Below are 17,611 nucleotides of genomic sequence, written 5' to 3' on the forward strand. Positions count from 1 at the left end.
CTATCGGCAAATCAAATTCAGCACCACGGACAGCGGCGCGGGCACTTCAGAAAAACGCTAATCAATTAAAGAAAAGCGCAAAAGTTTAACACGCAAACGAGATTCAGCCCGCGGCCCACTGCGGAGAGGGAAGTGGTCCCGTTTCTTGTCTTTCTCTTGAGCTGCGGCATCAAAATGATCCGCACTGATCCCGCAGAAGTCACCCTGTCGAGAGAAAGACTGGAGAACAATGAGATGACTTCCACTCCACTGGCTCTGCGTGAATGGAGGCTGTGGAGGAGAAACGGAGCATCGGGTCGAGGAAGACCCAAAGGCCTGGAGTTTATATGTGTTTTAATATCTTCAGTTAGTGGGGGGATATTAAACTATTGAATTAAAAGTAAATGTAGTGCTTCACGATGTCAAATTAAATGTAAAACATTGTACACAACAACAGTTAAACAACATATAGTGGGCAGAGCAATGGTTGGCAACTTGTGTTGGGGTTTTTGCACATTAAAAGGCCACAACTTGTGATGTATGGTCACTAGGAGACGCTGCTTCATTCTAAGGAATCACAAGCCACAGCAGTTTGGAAACATTGATATGGGAAAAACATGGATAAGTTTGATGAGTCTGAGCAGTCTGACCTTTTGTGCAGATGATATCGGTCAGAATTAATATGATGAGAGATAGTTTTTAAAAAAAAAAATGTATTTATTCTTTTTGGCAATGATGAGCCCTCTCTCAAACAGCAGAGAGGAGAGTCGGGGGGAGGGAGTGATGATGTGAGGATGAAGGGAGGTGAGAGGGTGCTTTGACCCTCCTCATAAAGCCCTATTGTACAAATATGAAGAGAGGGGAGGCCTCTCTCATCACTAGTGTGTGTGTGTGTGTGTGTGTGTGTGTGTGTGTGTGCCAGGGCAGCGAGGAGGGAGAGAATCACAGATGTCTTCGAGGCTCTGGCAACAGCTCCCTCTAGTGTTCAAGATAAGTTGTTGTCATGTTTTTGTGTTTCAGTCTTGCGAGTTCAGAGTTCACAGTTCAGAGGTTCTCTCTGTCCTTATCCTAGACCACTGTTCCATGCTGCAATAATCACATCTGTGTGAATGAGTGAGAGAGAGAGAAATGAATAGTCGAATCATTCTACATGAGCCATCAGCCAAAAACTGGAACAATGACTTCCTTGTCCAATTCCTCCCCTACCTGCCCCCCATGGTTTGCCCCAACATGATCCATTGTACCGAGAGGACAGAACGACACATGGACGAGAGAGGGAGGGAGGGTAGAAATAATAACCAGCTGACATGCTTTTGAGTTGTCAGATGCCTTTTTAATGAGTTTTGAAATCCCCTCCCACAACAAAGGACTTTACATTAAGCACAGACTAAAGAAGTGGACGCTGTTAATTGCACACGATTCAAAATACAGAACCACCCACACACACACACACACACACATATTATTTAAATACATCTATCTTCAATAACAATACCATCCTCTCGTTGTCTTTTGTCCGTTGGGAGCGAAACAGAAAGAAACAGAGGTTATTATCTCTATAATAATAACCCATCAGTATTTGAATACAATCATTATTGTTAGACACAGATTTTAACTGTATTTACATCACTAGTGATGACAATATGTTGTGTATAATATGTTATAAAAATGATAAATAACATAAATATATAGTTTCTCCATTCATAACTGAACCAGAGGAATCTCACATTTCTGGTTGATTGAGGAGTTTTATTAGGATCGATATCATAAATGAGGATATTTCTCACGTAGCACCAACAAACAGAGCAGCAAAAGGCACATAAGTGAGAAGTGAAAACAAACAAACCCCAAATGATCTGTGAACGTATTTGAACACACTGTGATTCCAAACCTTTTTGGTGGGCGACCCTTTACAGTTAAATGAACCAGTGACAGTAAATAACCATCCAGTTGTGGGTACCTGGTGTTAGTCATATAATGTGAAATGCTTCTACTGAAGGACAAGAGAACGTCAGAAGTTATTTGTTACAGTTACAGTGTTGGGTCATTTTGACTCAGTGATTTACAGCTAAAAAAAAATTATTTTTCCTTATGTCTTTAAAGCACCTTTACACTCAGACCAGTGGCACGAGTAAACAGCAAATCCCTCTGGAAATCAAAATATACACCATTCAACTTCCAATAAAACCATTTATAAAGCATTGCACAATGTGAATCACAATAATATCTATATCTATATCTATATATATATATATATATTTATATATATGAAATGATCCGGTTAGGATCATTAGACTTCTAGAAATACTTACTCTGAATACACTTTCACAGTATAACAGGTTTGGCATTTGGCATGTGATTAAATACACTCTAGAAATTAAACTGTAACGCTGGTAATAAACTAAATAAGAATCTACGCTGTATAAAAAATAATTGGCATATCATAAATGTAAAATCATTCTATTAAAGGCTTAGTTATGAAAGCTACGGCTGTTCATATGACTGTAAACTGCAAGTAGCTGCAGTCTGGGTCCTCTGGATTCAAAACCGTGGCAGGCACAAGAGGAGACAGAGAGCAACGCAAACTCAAGAAAATCCTGTATGACGCCTGTATGTAAGCGACACTGAGCCTCTATCAGGCTCCTGGTTAGCAGAAGACACTGATCCAAGTTCAACCCCCCCCCTCAACAGCTGGTTTTATTAAACAGATGAGGTCTGCTAAACTCGCATCTGTGTCTCATGCCTGGGAAGCAGGGAACCCACCGGCCTTTCTGTTTGTCCAGCAGCTCAGTCGGTCTTCCAGACCGTGTTCAGGATCTTCAGCACCTCCTCGTAGATGATGAAGACGAGGGCCACATCCAGACACACACGGCCAAGGCGAGGAACTGTCCCTTTATAAAAACTACAGATGGACAGAGACAGAGAGTGGCAAATATATTCGATATAACTGCTCAGGAGTAAGAAATGCTTAGATTGAACTTTTTTTAGTGGTTTTCGTGTCAAAGATGGATATGATCTGAATATAAAATGAATGAGCTACAAGAAATTTTAAACTTGGGAGTCGGCATGTTTAAACATCTTTTAAAAAAATTAGCGTTTGATTGTCATAGAATAATATCATTGCTTTTAACGTGTGATTTTTATTCTCCATTATGCATTTTTTTCCATTAATCCTGTATGTTTCTGTATCTGTTATTTTTTGTCTTTTATGTCCCCGCTTGTAGTTTATAGAATATGATTTTTTTTTATTTCATTTGCTGCCCATCTGGACCAGGACTCCCAGGCAGGAGAGATATCGTATCTGAATGTGGTCTTCTTAGTTAAATAAAGAATAAATGAATATGTTTGATACAAAGGATGAACTAAGGCCACTAACTGCTCCACACGCAGTGTTAACAGTAAGCTGAGAAAGCAACGACGGCTTGTTGTGATTAAAGGATTAAAGGGAGAAGCCCGCTGCGACACCAAGCTAAACAAAGTGGAGGCGTACTCACGCTGCCAAGCCCTCGTATCTCAGGATCTTCAGAGTGCAGTCTAGCGTGCTTTTATATTTATGTGCTTCCAGGCCCTTCAGGGAGAAAAAGGAGAGACACAGTCAGCAGCTGGAGATGACTTGAGGTTCAAATGAAGACACCAGAGGAGAGACAAACAGCGAATCTGTGCTTTTTTTTCATATTACTCACCTGCATCCGAGTCTTGATGACATCTAGTGGGGTGTTTCCAAATACACTGGCTGCTCCTGCTATGACCCCAAAGGCTCCGGTCACCAGGGGACTTAAAGCTTTGTTGGGGTTATCACCTGGTGTAAGGACAGAGCAGAAGATTCACGTCGTCTGTTTATGCTTCAACTTCTACTGCAGGGTGGATGGCTGGGAAAACACTACATCTGTCCCAGTTCCAGACTATACTTATACTATACGTTGTATACTAGCCCTCATACTACACTAAATATTATATATATTTTATAATTATAAAATGACCCTCCTGGCAGAGTTGCTCTCTTGTGATTTCATTTTTGGTTATAATTATATATTTTTTTTAAATGCATACAATTCACGTCTTAATAAACACTGACCTCGGTACCAGTTTTTCAGGGTGGTCATCACATAGAAGCGAATAGCCTGGTTGGAGCCTTGTTTGAGGATGGTGGCAGTGAGACCCTGGTATGTCCCTCCTAATCCTGTCCAGGCAGAAACGGGAGGATAAAGTCATCAGGCTTTGATGTACAGTACATCATTTTTTTTTTTTTGGGCTGCACCCCCATGTCTGACCAGTAGATGTCAGGTGAACTACACGCGCTGAAGCTGCTCTTCACCTTGCACTCTCACGATCTCTCTGACTCCATGGGCGAAACCCTTGTATTTTGGGTTTGCTGACGTCTGGTCATGAATGAACTTGACCTTGGGAAGTAAAGAAAAAGAAAAAAGGAGGAACAGGATGAAATCAGAAAACGACGCGGTTACAAGAGAAGGGATGCACACAAGTCGATGAAAACAGCACAAATGTGTAGTCTGGCTATTTTCACAGAGACTTTTCATGGAAAATTAGTTCAGGGGAATATGCAAGGTCTACTATAGATTTGTTGAGTGATGTTTTCAGAAAGGCACTCGTGCTACTGGCGGCACCAGATGTTGAACAAACATCTACTTTAGTAAACTATTTGCTTTCAGTGCCAAATGTTTATGTTTTATTCAGTTTAACTAATCAGATAATTATGAGAAGACTACTTTTGTTTGTAAAATTCTTCTGATTTATTACATGTTGATGCTTATTACTGTAATGTCCTGAGAAGGACATAGCAGAAAATAACTGTTGTCTCAAATGTTACAAGGAAAAGCAATTGTTTACTTCTTTGGTGAATGATTCCTGATCGTCCAGAGATTACAAGATACACAAATCCTGATGGGTGGCTCTTCGTGTGCACTCACTCAAGCTGGTGCATGAACAAATCAAACCAGAAATCTGACCACAGATCATTTATTTAGAAACATACCTTGACAGTTTCCATGGGACAGACCACCAAAACAGCCTCCAACACCCCGGCCCCGAGTCCACACAGCAGGCTTTTGGTGCCTCCCAATCGACCGGACTCATCCTTCACATGGTTACTGAGGAACTCAAACACCCCGAACCTGAGGAGGAGAATAGAGTCAGCACGGAACTATGGGAAAAGTCAACGCAGGAGTGTCCCTGTTTACATACATAAATTTGGTTTATTTGAGGGAAATCTTTGAAATTAAATATTGTTTCACAAAAAAAGGCTGAAATGGATAAAACAAATAATCAGCAGAGCTCAGGCAGCAGAGGAGGACATTTGAGCAAGATCATTTGTGCAGGTCACAAAATTTAGCGGAGGCAAATTTCTGAAATTTTTAATTTATTGTTCTGCTTACTTCCTTATTAAAGATGCACCAGTAAACGTGCAGCGTCTCAGTGATCAACGAGTGACCGGGACCAGCTGCCGTGGACGCCAGCCCAGCGACAGAGAGGTGGTTTATGTATCGCTGCAATCAGAAAACGTTGTGCCAGCGAGTCCCTTTACAAGAAAGGTTATTTATAGATGGGATGGAATTGAATTGTGGCGAAGGCAGTGTGCTGCCCGGTACATTTAGCAGAGGGGCGGGGGAGGACACACGCTCCTGACGAACGCTTTGTCTTTTCACAGTCTGCCTGAACCGTTAACCTGCCATCGTCGTGGGTCTGGGAAGAATTCATCTCTTATACTTGCTTGGTGTGATTTTACTTTTCCTCTCCATCTGCCTTTCCGTTGGAAAGATGATTTCCTCTGCTCAATTAACCTTCCACATCTGTTCCTGCCTCCCTCCTCACACAGATTCAGTTCACTTTGAAAGACGGGCGCCGCGCAATTAACTGGCTCCCACTTGCCGAGCGGGAACAAACAACACGTGAAAATTAATGTATTCGTCTCTGTTTATGCACGCCACTCACTGACTACTAACAAATGTTTAGCTATACTTCCCTACAGCATACCTAGACTGCACGGATATGGCAGTGCACTTAAAAAAAATACTATTCATTAACAGCTGGTGGAGAGAGATACAACTCTCAGGCCTGCGGCTTTGCCAATTTATACTCTGCACATTCTCCTGATCCATTTAACAATTGAACTTTACAGTGAGAATATGACACATCGCGTTTTGGCCGACAGTCCACAGTTAGAGATGAGTCATTCTGGACAGCCCAATCTTCATTAGTGGGTCTTTCTACAAGGTCAGTCCTGCTGATGAGAAGAGCGGACTGGATAAGAATGAAAAAAAGAAAAACAGGAGGCTGGGCCAACAGGAGAGAGGGATGTAGATACGGATGGAAGGGACAAGGGGGGGAAAGGTCAAAGGCTCTCTTGTCTGTCCCTCTCATACCTCCCTGACAACCCTCCAGGAGATTTTATGGTGCATGATGGTGCACAGGCAATCAGCTAATGGGAGAGAAAAAGGGTTGGGGAGGCGAAAGAGTGAAGGGGGCGGGGGGAGGGGAAGGAAGATGGAGGAAGTAAGAAAAGAACGGATCGAACAAATGACTCAGAGGATGCGCTGGTCAATGGAAATGTGTTAAGATACTCTCCATAATTCAAAATGAACTGCTTCACTCTAAACAGCATCTCTCTGTCATGAGTCACTTTGTATTTGCCTGTTCATTTTCTGTTATATTCCCTAAGTCATTGGTTTCCAACCTTAGGTTTGAGGGACCACGTCATAGGAAAATACATTTGTGGATTCAGGAGATTATAGAAGACTAAGCAAAACATATTTTAAAAAATGGGGGAGACTTTGATTTAATAGGTTATAACCCATAGACAATGGAGAATCACAAGTAGATAAAGTTTTGTTTTATGGGATCCACCAGCCTAAAGAACTAAATCTAAAACCATTAAATAACCAGAAGGTCACAAATTATCCACATTTTACGATCAATCGAGCCACTAAATGAGCAGAAAGAGGACATGGCTTCAATCTCTGTACTTTTCTATGTCATATTTCCAGAGGTAAAAAAAACCCATTCAGGATCCCTCAGGAAAGGAAGCTGAAGGCTGATTGACACACTCATACAGTGTGTGCACACACACACACACACACACACACACACACACGAACACTGAGCATTAACACATACACACCAAATACCAACAAGTCTCCCCTCTCTGCAGCCCTACTGACACCCTGCCTGAGCTTGAGTGGCATCTTTTCTCCGCCTGGCTGGGCCTGTCTCTCCATTCATACAGACAGGCTCCATCCTCCAGCATAACACACACACACGCACACACACACACACACACACAGACATGGAAGGAATGAAAGAATGAAAAGGAGAACAAATCAGTGACAATAAAGGTGTTTAACTTGCAGTCTCTGTGTGTGTTTGTGTGTTTGTGAGTGTGTGTGTGTGTGTGATTGTCATTTTGCTTAGCGCAGACTTGTCTAGAAATAAATGTCAATGCTGTGAAAGAATAACACAATTATACCGAAGGTGAGCGTGGCATTTATGCCTTGCATTGTGGGTAATGGCCTAGAATAATTGGAGTGTGAGAGTTACTGCTTCCAGGTAGAAGGCACAAAGGCTGAACCTAAAGTATTAATTTTATTCCAGCCTTTACTGCACACACACAAACACGCTCATACAGTTTATAATCAGAATATAAACAAAAAATGTAAAAATAAATATGAGGTGTGAGGCGACAAAATATTAAAGCAGTAAAGTAATGAAGTAACTTGCCTGACTGCAGATTTGGGTATGGAGCCGTACAGCAGTGAGCTGAGTCCTCTGTATAGTCCTTTGACACCGTGACCCTGTACCGTCTGCTTCACACAGTCACCTGCGGAAAACACACACATATTATAGACTGGATGATAATATCGGTATCAGAAAAGGGGAAAAGGCGACACAATGTTTTGTTACTCTAATCTTTTATGTCTCAGGTAAACTGAACCACAGGCTCATTTCCCCAAAACCTGATTTTGTTTTTTCTTTGAACATGCATCTGGCTCTTGGAGACTGACGTCAGTCCAGTAATCCATGTTGCGCTCGCTAGCAGAACGCACAACTGTACAAGAAAAGCAACAGCTGGCTCGGGCGCTCATTACTGTGCTCTGCAATCCTCAGAGCTCCAGCCAATATGAACAGCTCCTCTGCGCGCGTGTGTGTGTGTGTGTGTGTGCACACTAGAATGCATGGATGGTGAATGTGCATGTGTGCATTGGTCTGTTCGAAGTCATATAAACAAGCACAGTGACAGCCTGCCAGAATCCCTAATGTACCTGGGGAAGATGGGTAATGAGATAATGAGCTCCTGAGAGACACGATAGATAGATAGATAGATAGATAGATAGATAGATAGATAGATAGATAGATAGATAGATAGATAGATAGATACATACACATATAGACAGATAGATAGATAGATAGATACACAGATAGATGGATACATAGATAGATATATAGATAGATGGATGACACTCACCTACTCCTCTGTATTTAGGTGGATTGGCCTTCTCATCCAGCTGTAACTGGGTCTTGACATACTCTGTGGGGAAGGTGATGCAGATCTCTATGCCACCTGCAATTCCACCTGCGAAACCACATGAAGAAGAGAAAATGAATGAAACTGGAGCTAATTAAAAAAGGACGGAGTGAGGATGACGGATAAACAGTTCCCTCACTGGTCGGGCAGCTTTGCTGAATATATTCCATAAATTGCCACTTCTGCCTGGTTGCAGCCTCACCAAGCCAAGGCCCCCGTCCCCTGTATGAATTACAAGGAGGTGCCATCGCGTCATGGATCATTACAGTGACTCCACAAATGGCTTTCCCCTCCATAAACATTAAAAGCACCGCTGCTGTGGGAGGAAGAGTAACGAGCTGGGTGAAGATGAATCAACTGCTCCTGCCACAACGGAGCAACACGGTGACTGCGCTGCGTGAGGACGGAGCAGAAACTAGTCAATGCAAAAAAAAAGGTTGTGAGAGGAATTTTTGTTGCCCTTTCAAATAAAATGCTTCCTGTACTGTACCTTCAGTAAGTGTTAGCAGAAAAAAGAAAAAAGTCGAAGATGATTGAACGTGTGAGCGACCGCTGGGGGTTTCGGCTCTAAACCCACCACAGTTGATGAGTTGAGGACCAAGTGTCCAGAAGCAAAGCCGAAGCACAAACACAGATGAGTCACGAGGGAAGAAGGGGGGATGGAGAGAGGGCTGACATTAATTCAATTATCCGCCCAGCCTGCAGGGAGGGGCTCCATTACCCAGGCCAAGACCCTCCATTAACTCAATGACACAGACACACACAAGCATTAACATATTACTGTACACGATGTGTATTTGTGTCATGTCAGGAAACCCGAGATAATTTATGAAAAATGAATGGGAAGTGAAAAAAATTGAATGCCTTTCTTTTGAATGAAAAGTCCACATCAGACTTAAAGAGAAGAAGAGGTTGTGTTTTCTCCATTTCTGGAAATTACCAGTTGTGATCAGAAGTTAACATGTTTTTGCCAATATTTACTAATGAAAAACTCAAAAGCTTTTATGAAAAACAGACTTCCCTTATACACTGGTTCTTCATATCAAGAATTTGTCTGTGATAGTAGCATGCTTCTAATTATTCAGATGGGATATGTTTTAATCAGCCATTGATATATTATTTCTATTCTACTATTTCACCCTCTCTTTCAAATTGACAATAAAAATCGATTTTAATAAAATTGTCATTTTCATTATAAAAGTGCAGAAATCTCACCATGTTACTTGTTTAAAGACAATGAGTCATTTTTATGAATTCATGAAAGTTGCACTGTTATTGCTGGTATATTTTTGTGAATATCGTTATGTGTGAGTTTCACTTACATTTACTTGCGTTTTGACACATCATATGACACCGCAGCCATCACCACTTTTATCGCCATGGCTCCTTGCAGTATCACCCCAACGTAAGATAAACATATATTTAACCCTTAGCAAACACGAGAGGGCTACTGTAAATACCAAAGGAATCCATGATTTATTTCAATCAGTGTGATGAACACGAGCATTTCCGTTGATGTCAACACAACATTTATGAGATTAATTCTGCCACACTAGTAACAATAATTTAGTGCTCCACAAATATTTATAAAAACTGTGAGCACCACGTGAATCTTGAAATTCATGTGATCTCACACACACAAACTCTCTGAGAAACACACACTAACTTTAATCTCTCAGGTCAGTGAGCTGTAATTCTAATCCTCGTAGAACAGTAAGTAAATGTTGTCCGGCTGAGACGTAACAGAAGTCACATGCTCCGTTCCAGACCACCCTGATCAGTGGGTCAGAGGAGAAACAACAAACTGCATTCATCTGTTTGCAGCCAAGACTGTGAGCTGCATGTGAAAACCAAGTAGCGGTCAGTCACAGGCGGCGAGCGACACGGCAGCAGATTCGAACACATGATCAATCCTCATCAGACACAGCGCCCGTGGAGGAGAGGCAGCTTGTTTGTCTTCCAGTCCATTTTGCAGCCTACATCCACCACACGCACACACACACACACACACACACACACACACACACACACACACACACACACACACACACACACACACACACACACACACACACACACACACACACACACACACACACACACACACACACACACACACACACACACACACACACACACACACACACACACACACACACACACACACACACAAAATGACTCCCGTGAAGCTGCCAAACTTGGGTTACATGAGCAGAAACGGTCGTTAATCTTTATCTTCACAGGATGGCGTTCCTCTCCTGTTATTCATTCATTTTTTCTCTCAGCAGCACCTTCCGTCCTCGCTCCTCATCCCCCAACTACTCCACTCTACGCTGTGTCATAAAATCAATCCGTCCGCATGGCTCTCTGACACATACTATTACAGGAAAAGAAATGGAAATGGCACTGGAGTGATATTAGAACACGGGGGCCGTGAAAAACGGTGTAGTTGCTTCTACAGACACAAAAATTTGAAACTCTCACAAAGCTCAGCAGCAGTTTGAAAAATCTGACAAACACTGACTGAGTTGATCGACTGTTTAAAGGTAACACTCACTCTCTGGACAGAAAAAGTGAATTCATAATTTCATAACAGTCCTGAGAATCCACCGCGGGGGTCCACCCCATATTGCTGCCACACACACACCTGCCTGGCCAAATGTATGTGGACACCTGAAAATTACGTCGATATGTGATTGTAGCACATCTCATTGCAGAACTAATAACAGCTGTAACAGTCTCCACTCTTCTGGAAAGGTTTCCCACCAGATGTTTCGAACTCTGGGCTGTAGGCCCATTTGCTCCCATGCAGCCATGGGATCATTAGTGACATTGTGAACTGATGTTGCTTCCCAGTTTGCAGTGAAATTCATTCCAAATGTGTTTGCTTGGGTTCATCTCCACACCAAACTGGAAAAACAACCGGTCACGGCCCACAACTGAGTCAGATACTGCTAGAAATATCTTCCTGTTGAAAGGGAGAGGTTTTTTTTTCTCCACGGTCAGCAACTGCTTGCTCACGTTGGGTTCCACTGTAATATCGTGAGGTCCCGACCTCACCATGTAAAGTGCCTTGACATGATGTATGTTATGATTTAGCGCTATACAAATAAAACTGAATTGAATTGAACAACTATTTCTGTCATAAGGTTGCGAGGAGGTTTGCCACAGTGGGTCAACCAGCACACACCAGAACCACAGCCGCTCACCGGTAGCTCTTTTATTAATCAAAACTGAAAACACACACCAACTGAAATGCAGCGCGACACTGCCCAGCTTCCGGCGTTTGTAAACGTGGTTAATCAATTATCAGCATACATACCGTGTGAGCACACGCACATATTCATGGACGCAAGATGCGCACGGAGAAACCTTTTTAGCAGAAACAGCCAGGCACGGAGGACGCCAGGTGAGCAGGCAGACAGCCAGCTGAGCAGGAGGGACACTCCCTGAAATCCTGCCCTGCCAGCTTTGGTGCCTCCAATGAGCACCCAGCACATCTGGTCAACAGAGAAGCGTCACTTCTCTAAGGAAAAACTGACAATCTAACACGGTCTCGCTCAGAATGTGGTTCTGGCAGGTTCTAAACATATTTTCACGCTGGTTCCTTTAAAATTTAAAAATTGGACTCGTACTTAGTCTGCTGCTTTGTAGCTGTGGAAGTAACACTTGTAATTAAGATGATGTGCATGCGCATATGTATGTGCATGTTTAAGCCAATTAAGCAGTTCGGAAACAGAATTGATCTATAATTTATCCGGATGTTCCTTATTAAGCGAGATTCTTTAAATTCTCTAGAGTGTGAGGGGGAAGACGCTATATCCATACCTCCAGTCCAAATGGAGGAACATAGCCAGAGGTCTGATGTACTTCAAACATGAGGTGTCCTATTAATAGAGTTGTAATATTTCTGATTGCCTCGCGAAAGAAAACATGAAAAGAATTATTCATCTGACGCCTGGCCTTTTAGGCTTCCTCTGTCCTCAACACGACTCCCTGACGCTACGCTGATGCTTAATTACAAGAGGGATGTTGATTAATTTTACATGGAAACTGTTTTAACTGCTTAGAGCCCTGCAGCACACAAATTGTACACCGTTTTACATGCAAGGACTCTGCTACGCACAGGATGTCCCCAAAGTTGTCCCAAATTCAGTGCAGGCCTGCAAGCAGCTATAATTTAATATTCCCAGAATAAAGAATAAACAAACATATATTTTTGGCAGTTGCTTTATTTTAAAGCCTCTGAAAACATAATTATTACTATTATGACGATTTTTATACTATGCAATGGATCATCTAACTATGTGTTTGTGGAAGGCGGCACTAGTGTCTGTGATGAGCTCACAGAAACTAATCCCCTGTCTCTGCAGTTCCTCTCAGCTCTACGGAGAACTGTATCTCCTTTCAGCTCATTGTTTTGGTCTGGAACCCTGTTTAGGTTTAGTCTCTCTTCAGCAGAACGCAGCTGTTTTAAGTGAAGAGGCTTTTCAACCCTCTGTACATGAAAACCTTCTCAGGACCAAACAGCATAGAGCTACTAGTGGTATAGTGGAATAATTAGCAGCTACAGAGCCAGGCATTTTCCTCAGGACCTTACACATCCCCAATTGCTCATAATAAGGCTCTGACTGATATAATAGGTTTTCGAGGTCTTGAGGATTGATGTTGGGCAACCAGCCTTCAAATCTAAGACAAGGTAATTACTTGAAAATGAATGAGCTTGCGGTTCTCTTACACAACTTTGACACAAAACAAATTAGAGCTACTACATGTTCACTGTGATTGATTTTCTCTCACGCAACATGGGTTAAACTCAGTGGCAGAAAAAAAATACTGAACACTGTAGGTGTGGTTAGGAAAGCTAAATGTTCAATATATTGATTTGTAATTAATAAGGTAACATCATGCAAAAACCGCCAGTGTGGTGCTGTTAGGATCTCCAGGACATTCACAAATGAAAAAAAAATAAATGTGATGTTAAGCTGATCAAAATTACTGCACAGATATCTACATGGCTGTTTGTTTGTGTGTCAATAGCTGCATTATACCGAACATCCAGCTGAAAGGCTGTTAAGGCTGGGGGTAGTTGGGGGTGGCGAGGAGTGCACTGGGATTTATCATCTGGCCTCCTGGTACTCAGGGGTCTGCAAGCAGCGGAGACAGTGCATGGTAGTGGGCCGCGTGCGTCGCCTGTGACGCAAGGGAAAAGGGAGTGTAAGCCATAGTTTGACGAGCGCTGCGAGGCTGAGAGGAGACAGCCACTCACAAAACCTAAGCGGCTGCCCTGAGGCTGCAGGGGGAGAGTGAAGGGAGGAAAAAGAGAACAGGAAAAGTGACAAAAAAAACAATGGTGTCTCAGTGGAATATATCCTTTCTAACATGAAATAGAGATCAGAAAGGAACCTGCTCTGTCTGTCCACTCGTCTACTCGCTCGTGAGCAGAAAGGTTATATATGAAAGCCACAGCAAAGTATGAATGTACAACAGCCGGCAAAGCGGGACCAGAGAACCACTTCGACCAGTCTCTCACCCTCAGGCCTCGCAGATATAAAACTCTCCCTCTTTCCGCGTCTCAACCTCAGTCATCACCAGTGGCTGTTAGAAAGGAGACTTGAACCAACCAATGGCAGCAGCATGAGCTCACTGGCCTCTAAAAGCCTTGGAAATGTGCAACGTGCAGCCCTCCTCCTCCGACCACTGTCTATGTGGGGTCTCTAATCCATTAGGCTCTGGACATTTTACTTCTTGCTTTGACTACTGACGGCCTCGGGCAAACACGAGCGCTTCGCTCTCTCCATGAAGACATGCCACTTATAACAGATAAATCTGGAGCGGCATCAGCATGTCAGAAATCCACAAGAGGTGTCAACTGTATTAATGAAGCGCCATAGTCGAGTGAGAGGAATTGTCATTCAGACAAAGCAAACGATCAGCTGTGGTTTTTAAATGGACTATATGTCTGGTCGGACCCAAAGAGGCAGTTTCTTCTGTCGCTGAGTCATCCCAGTGATGCTCCGATGAAAAAAAACAACTTACATTTCCAAAGCCTCTCAATGACAGTGATAAATTGACAGTTTCTTGACCGTGAGGCCGGGGCGAGTCAGAAGGGGGGCACAGATTCGAGAGGGAGAGAATGTAATCATGCCACCGCTGCAAAACAGGACAGACAGGCTTGAGACGAGCTAAACGCCACAGGGAGTAGTACTGGGCCATATCCAGTCAATCAGGTTGCACGGGGCTGAGGGGGGAAGGGAAAGGTCTCAACACAGCCTTATTTCCATTTCTTGGCAGCTGACAGGGTGACATGAGTCAGGAGAAGAAGTGTTTGTTTGTTTTTCTCTCCTTTTACCATTCAACTCTGACACTATACAGTTAACTCAAAAGTTGTTTTTATAATAAACATGTATATATATATATTATACATTTTTTCAGGCAATTTTAAGATGTTACTTCTCTCCTGGAAATTTTGAGGGCTGAAAATTCTGACATTTGACGACCAAGATGATCCATCATTTAATTCAAAATCTGTATTTTTAGTCCCCAAACAGTTTGGTTCTGAACTCCAATCAAAAGGAATTCATTCGCACAGATAAAATATTCAGCGCGTAACAGTTGCCAGAGCACAAGTGCGATGCCAAACAGCAGCATGCAGAGAGAGAGTCTTCATCAACCGCTGCATCCCGATCATCATCACACGAGGGGGGTCGAGGGGTTTGAGCGTCTGCCGAGCACCGGGAAAGATGGACGAGGGTTCCGAACCTCAGCAGAGAAAAACTGATGAATCACAGAAGTGGCTAAACCAAACACGCCTGAAGTGGCACTGAACCAACCACTCAGCTGACGAATCCGCAGTAATTTGTCAAGTAAAAAATGCCAAACACTTGCTAGTAATGTAGTGAATTAAATCATATACCGTGTATATGATAAATCATTTTGTGGGGGGGTGGATGATCTGGGTATTAAAGGTATTTATCAATATTTTTGACCATTTATTTGATTACACGGTGAACTCATTATTCCAAATATAATCAATAGATTGATCAAAAGTTAAAAAGAATTATCGATTACAGCCCGAGAGTGAAACACTGAAAAGATAGATTGGATAAATATTTTCTACAACAACAACCTCAGACCGCGTGGTCTGTTTAGGATCTTTTTACAAGCTCTTGGATCATATCACACGATCTTCATCGGCAGATGGATTTTGCCATGTTTTGGACGAGAGAATTTTTTTTTTTAAACAGCGATAAAGGGGTTGCTTGTGTTGCATTGTCCTATTTCGATGCTACGATCACCCCTACACACGTACCTGAACCTCTGCGCAGGGATGTCTATAGGTATCGCTTCAGAAAAAAGTGTCCTCTACACAGCTGGATGCATCCTTCTGCTCTAATAGCATTAAGTGCACTATAGAAGTGATCTTTAGATTAAGGGGATCAAATCACATTAGTGAAGATCTGAGCATGACATACAGGACGGGCCTGTTTGCCTGCAGGACAACGGGGACAGGGACAAAGACGGCTCTCTGTCTCAAGGTTGTTTCTGTTTTGCAAGCAGCTTCAAGGGTCACGGGGTCAACAGGGTTAGAGGGGCAAGTGACATAGGAGGTATAGTGTAGAAAGGTTTCCCCTTTTTTCCTCCTGTACATCTCCATTATCTTCATGCTCCCAAAGCATGAAGGGGAATGTGTTATTTAAGAGAAAAAAATGATACAAAATACAAAAATTAATAAATAATGATTGTGTGTGTGTGTGGTAATCCAGATTGCAGCAATCTGTGTGTTGACTGCAATTAATTACAAAACAGTCCTGAGAAAAGATCCGTTATATCCCCATAAACATTTCTACAAGTTATAGCTTGTAAAATCGGAGGGTTGTTGTTGTTTTTAACTCCCGGCTGATTCAAATGTTTGCAGACAATGCATATGGTTACAGTGCAGTTACACTAACCGTTCACAACAAAAGCACAATTCATGAACAACTTTGGCGTCGGTGTAATTCACATGAGGCGATCTCATTTTGTCCCCACTCTTCACTTTCTCGTGCGTCAAAACCATTGAAGACGAACTTACCTGCCAGAATCGCCTTCCACGGGTGAACGGACTTCGCTTTCCCCGCCGCCGGCGCCGCGGCCGCCGCCGCCGCCAGACACCGCGGTCTGACGAAGGGGCTGACAAATGTGCGTCTGTCCTGCATTATTATTATTATTATTATCACCAAATAAGATCAGCTTCTGGTTTTATAAAGGTTTATCTTCAGGTAGCTTGCAATTTGTCTGGTCAAGAAACACAGCGGAGCGCGCAACACATGGGCCGCCTCCCTCTGTCAGACGCGTTGCTCCGGACTCGGGTGATCCGGTGGCGGGTCCGGACACTCCGGCGGATCTCGGTGTTGACAGTGGGCGGACTCGCTGTGAAGCCGTCGAGGAAGTTGGGATCCTTCTATATATACTATCCAGTAGCTGCTATTTGTAACTATGGTAACGCGGTGGCGCGACAGTTAGTACGTAAAGAGAGGGAGAAGCGAACCCGGAAGTGAGGCGGGGCGGGGCGGGATAGGAGTCGTCTCTCCGTGGCGAATTCTCCGTGAAAGCCAGGGAACTTAAAGCAAACAAAAACACAGAGGCAGATGTGAGGCAGCGTGGGTGTCACATGGGGCGATGTCACGCTGGGTGCTTTATGTGAAGAGAGAGAGAGAGGGCTGGACACTTTGCTTCCTCTACGGATGAAGGGGCGTGGCGCAGGGGCGGGGCTTAGACCCTCGCGGTGTCCAAATTAGCATATTAATGGTCCTGAGCAAATGAAATGGAAGGATTAAAAAAAACAAAAAAAACGGCCGTTCAAAAGGTCCAAAAACACACCCGGACAGAAAAAAACTATCCACCAGGCCTCTCGACAGATAGGTCGCCAAACATGTGTCCCACCATTGGATTGATAATAAAGGAGCCATATTGTCCACATCTGTAAAAAAAAACTCTCCTTGCCCCAAATCCCCAGGAAGATAAAGCTGATCCCACTAGTGAACTGTTGTATTGAATCTCTCCTGATGTGATTACATGGGAGAAAAAAATGAACAAACAACTCTGTGTAAATTT

General features: G+C 43.1%; 1 protein-coding gene across 1 annotated transcript; it reads right to left on the reverse strand.

The window, feature by feature from the left end:
* Positions 1-1,296: 1,296 nt before the first annotated feature.
* On the reverse strand, positions 1,297-17,205 carry si:dkey-178e17.1 (tricarboxylate transport protein B, mitochondrial). The gene is made up of 9 exons (XM_035639438.2): positions 16,590-17,205; positions 8,456-8,563; positions 7,711-7,810; positions 4,973-5,111; positions 4,295-4,379; positions 4,055-4,159; positions 3,663-3,778; positions 3,474-3,547; positions 1,297-2,881 (listed from the first exon to the last, which is right to left on the reverse strand). Exons 1-9 carry the CDS (start codon positions 16,711-16,713, stop codon positions 2,767-2,769), a joined length of 966 nt encoding a protein of 321 aa, XP_035495331.1. The 5' UTR covers positions 16,714-17,205; the 3' UTR covers positions 1,297-2,766.
* Positions 17,206-17,611: the final 406 nt, after the last annotated feature.

Source organism: Scophthalmus maximus, chromosome 19, assembly GCF_022379125.1.
Source record: "Scophthalmus maximus strain ysfricsl-2021 chromosome 19, ASM2237912v1, whole genome shotgun sequence".
NCBI classification, from domain to species: Eukaryota; Metazoa; Chordata; class Actinopteri; order Pleuronectiformes; family Scophthalmidae; genus Scophthalmus; species Scophthalmus maximus.

What these genes read in the sequence shown, in the direction of transcription:
- si:dkey-178e17.1 (XM_035639438.2), bottom strand. Translation starts at nt 16,713, where the DNA reads ATGCAGGACAGACGCACATTTGTCAGCCCCTTCGTCAGACCGCGGTGT. An exon ending in ACCTAAATACAGAGGAGTAG is followed by an intron (nt 7,811 to 8,455) that starts GTGAGTGTCATC and finishes TGTTTTCCGCAG; the next exon opens with GTGACTGTGTGAAGCAGACG. An exon ending in AGAGATCGTGAGAGTGCAAG is followed by an intron (nt 4,160 to 4,294) that starts GTGAAGAGCAGC and finishes CTGCCTGGACAG; the next exon opens with GATTAGGAGGGACATACCAG.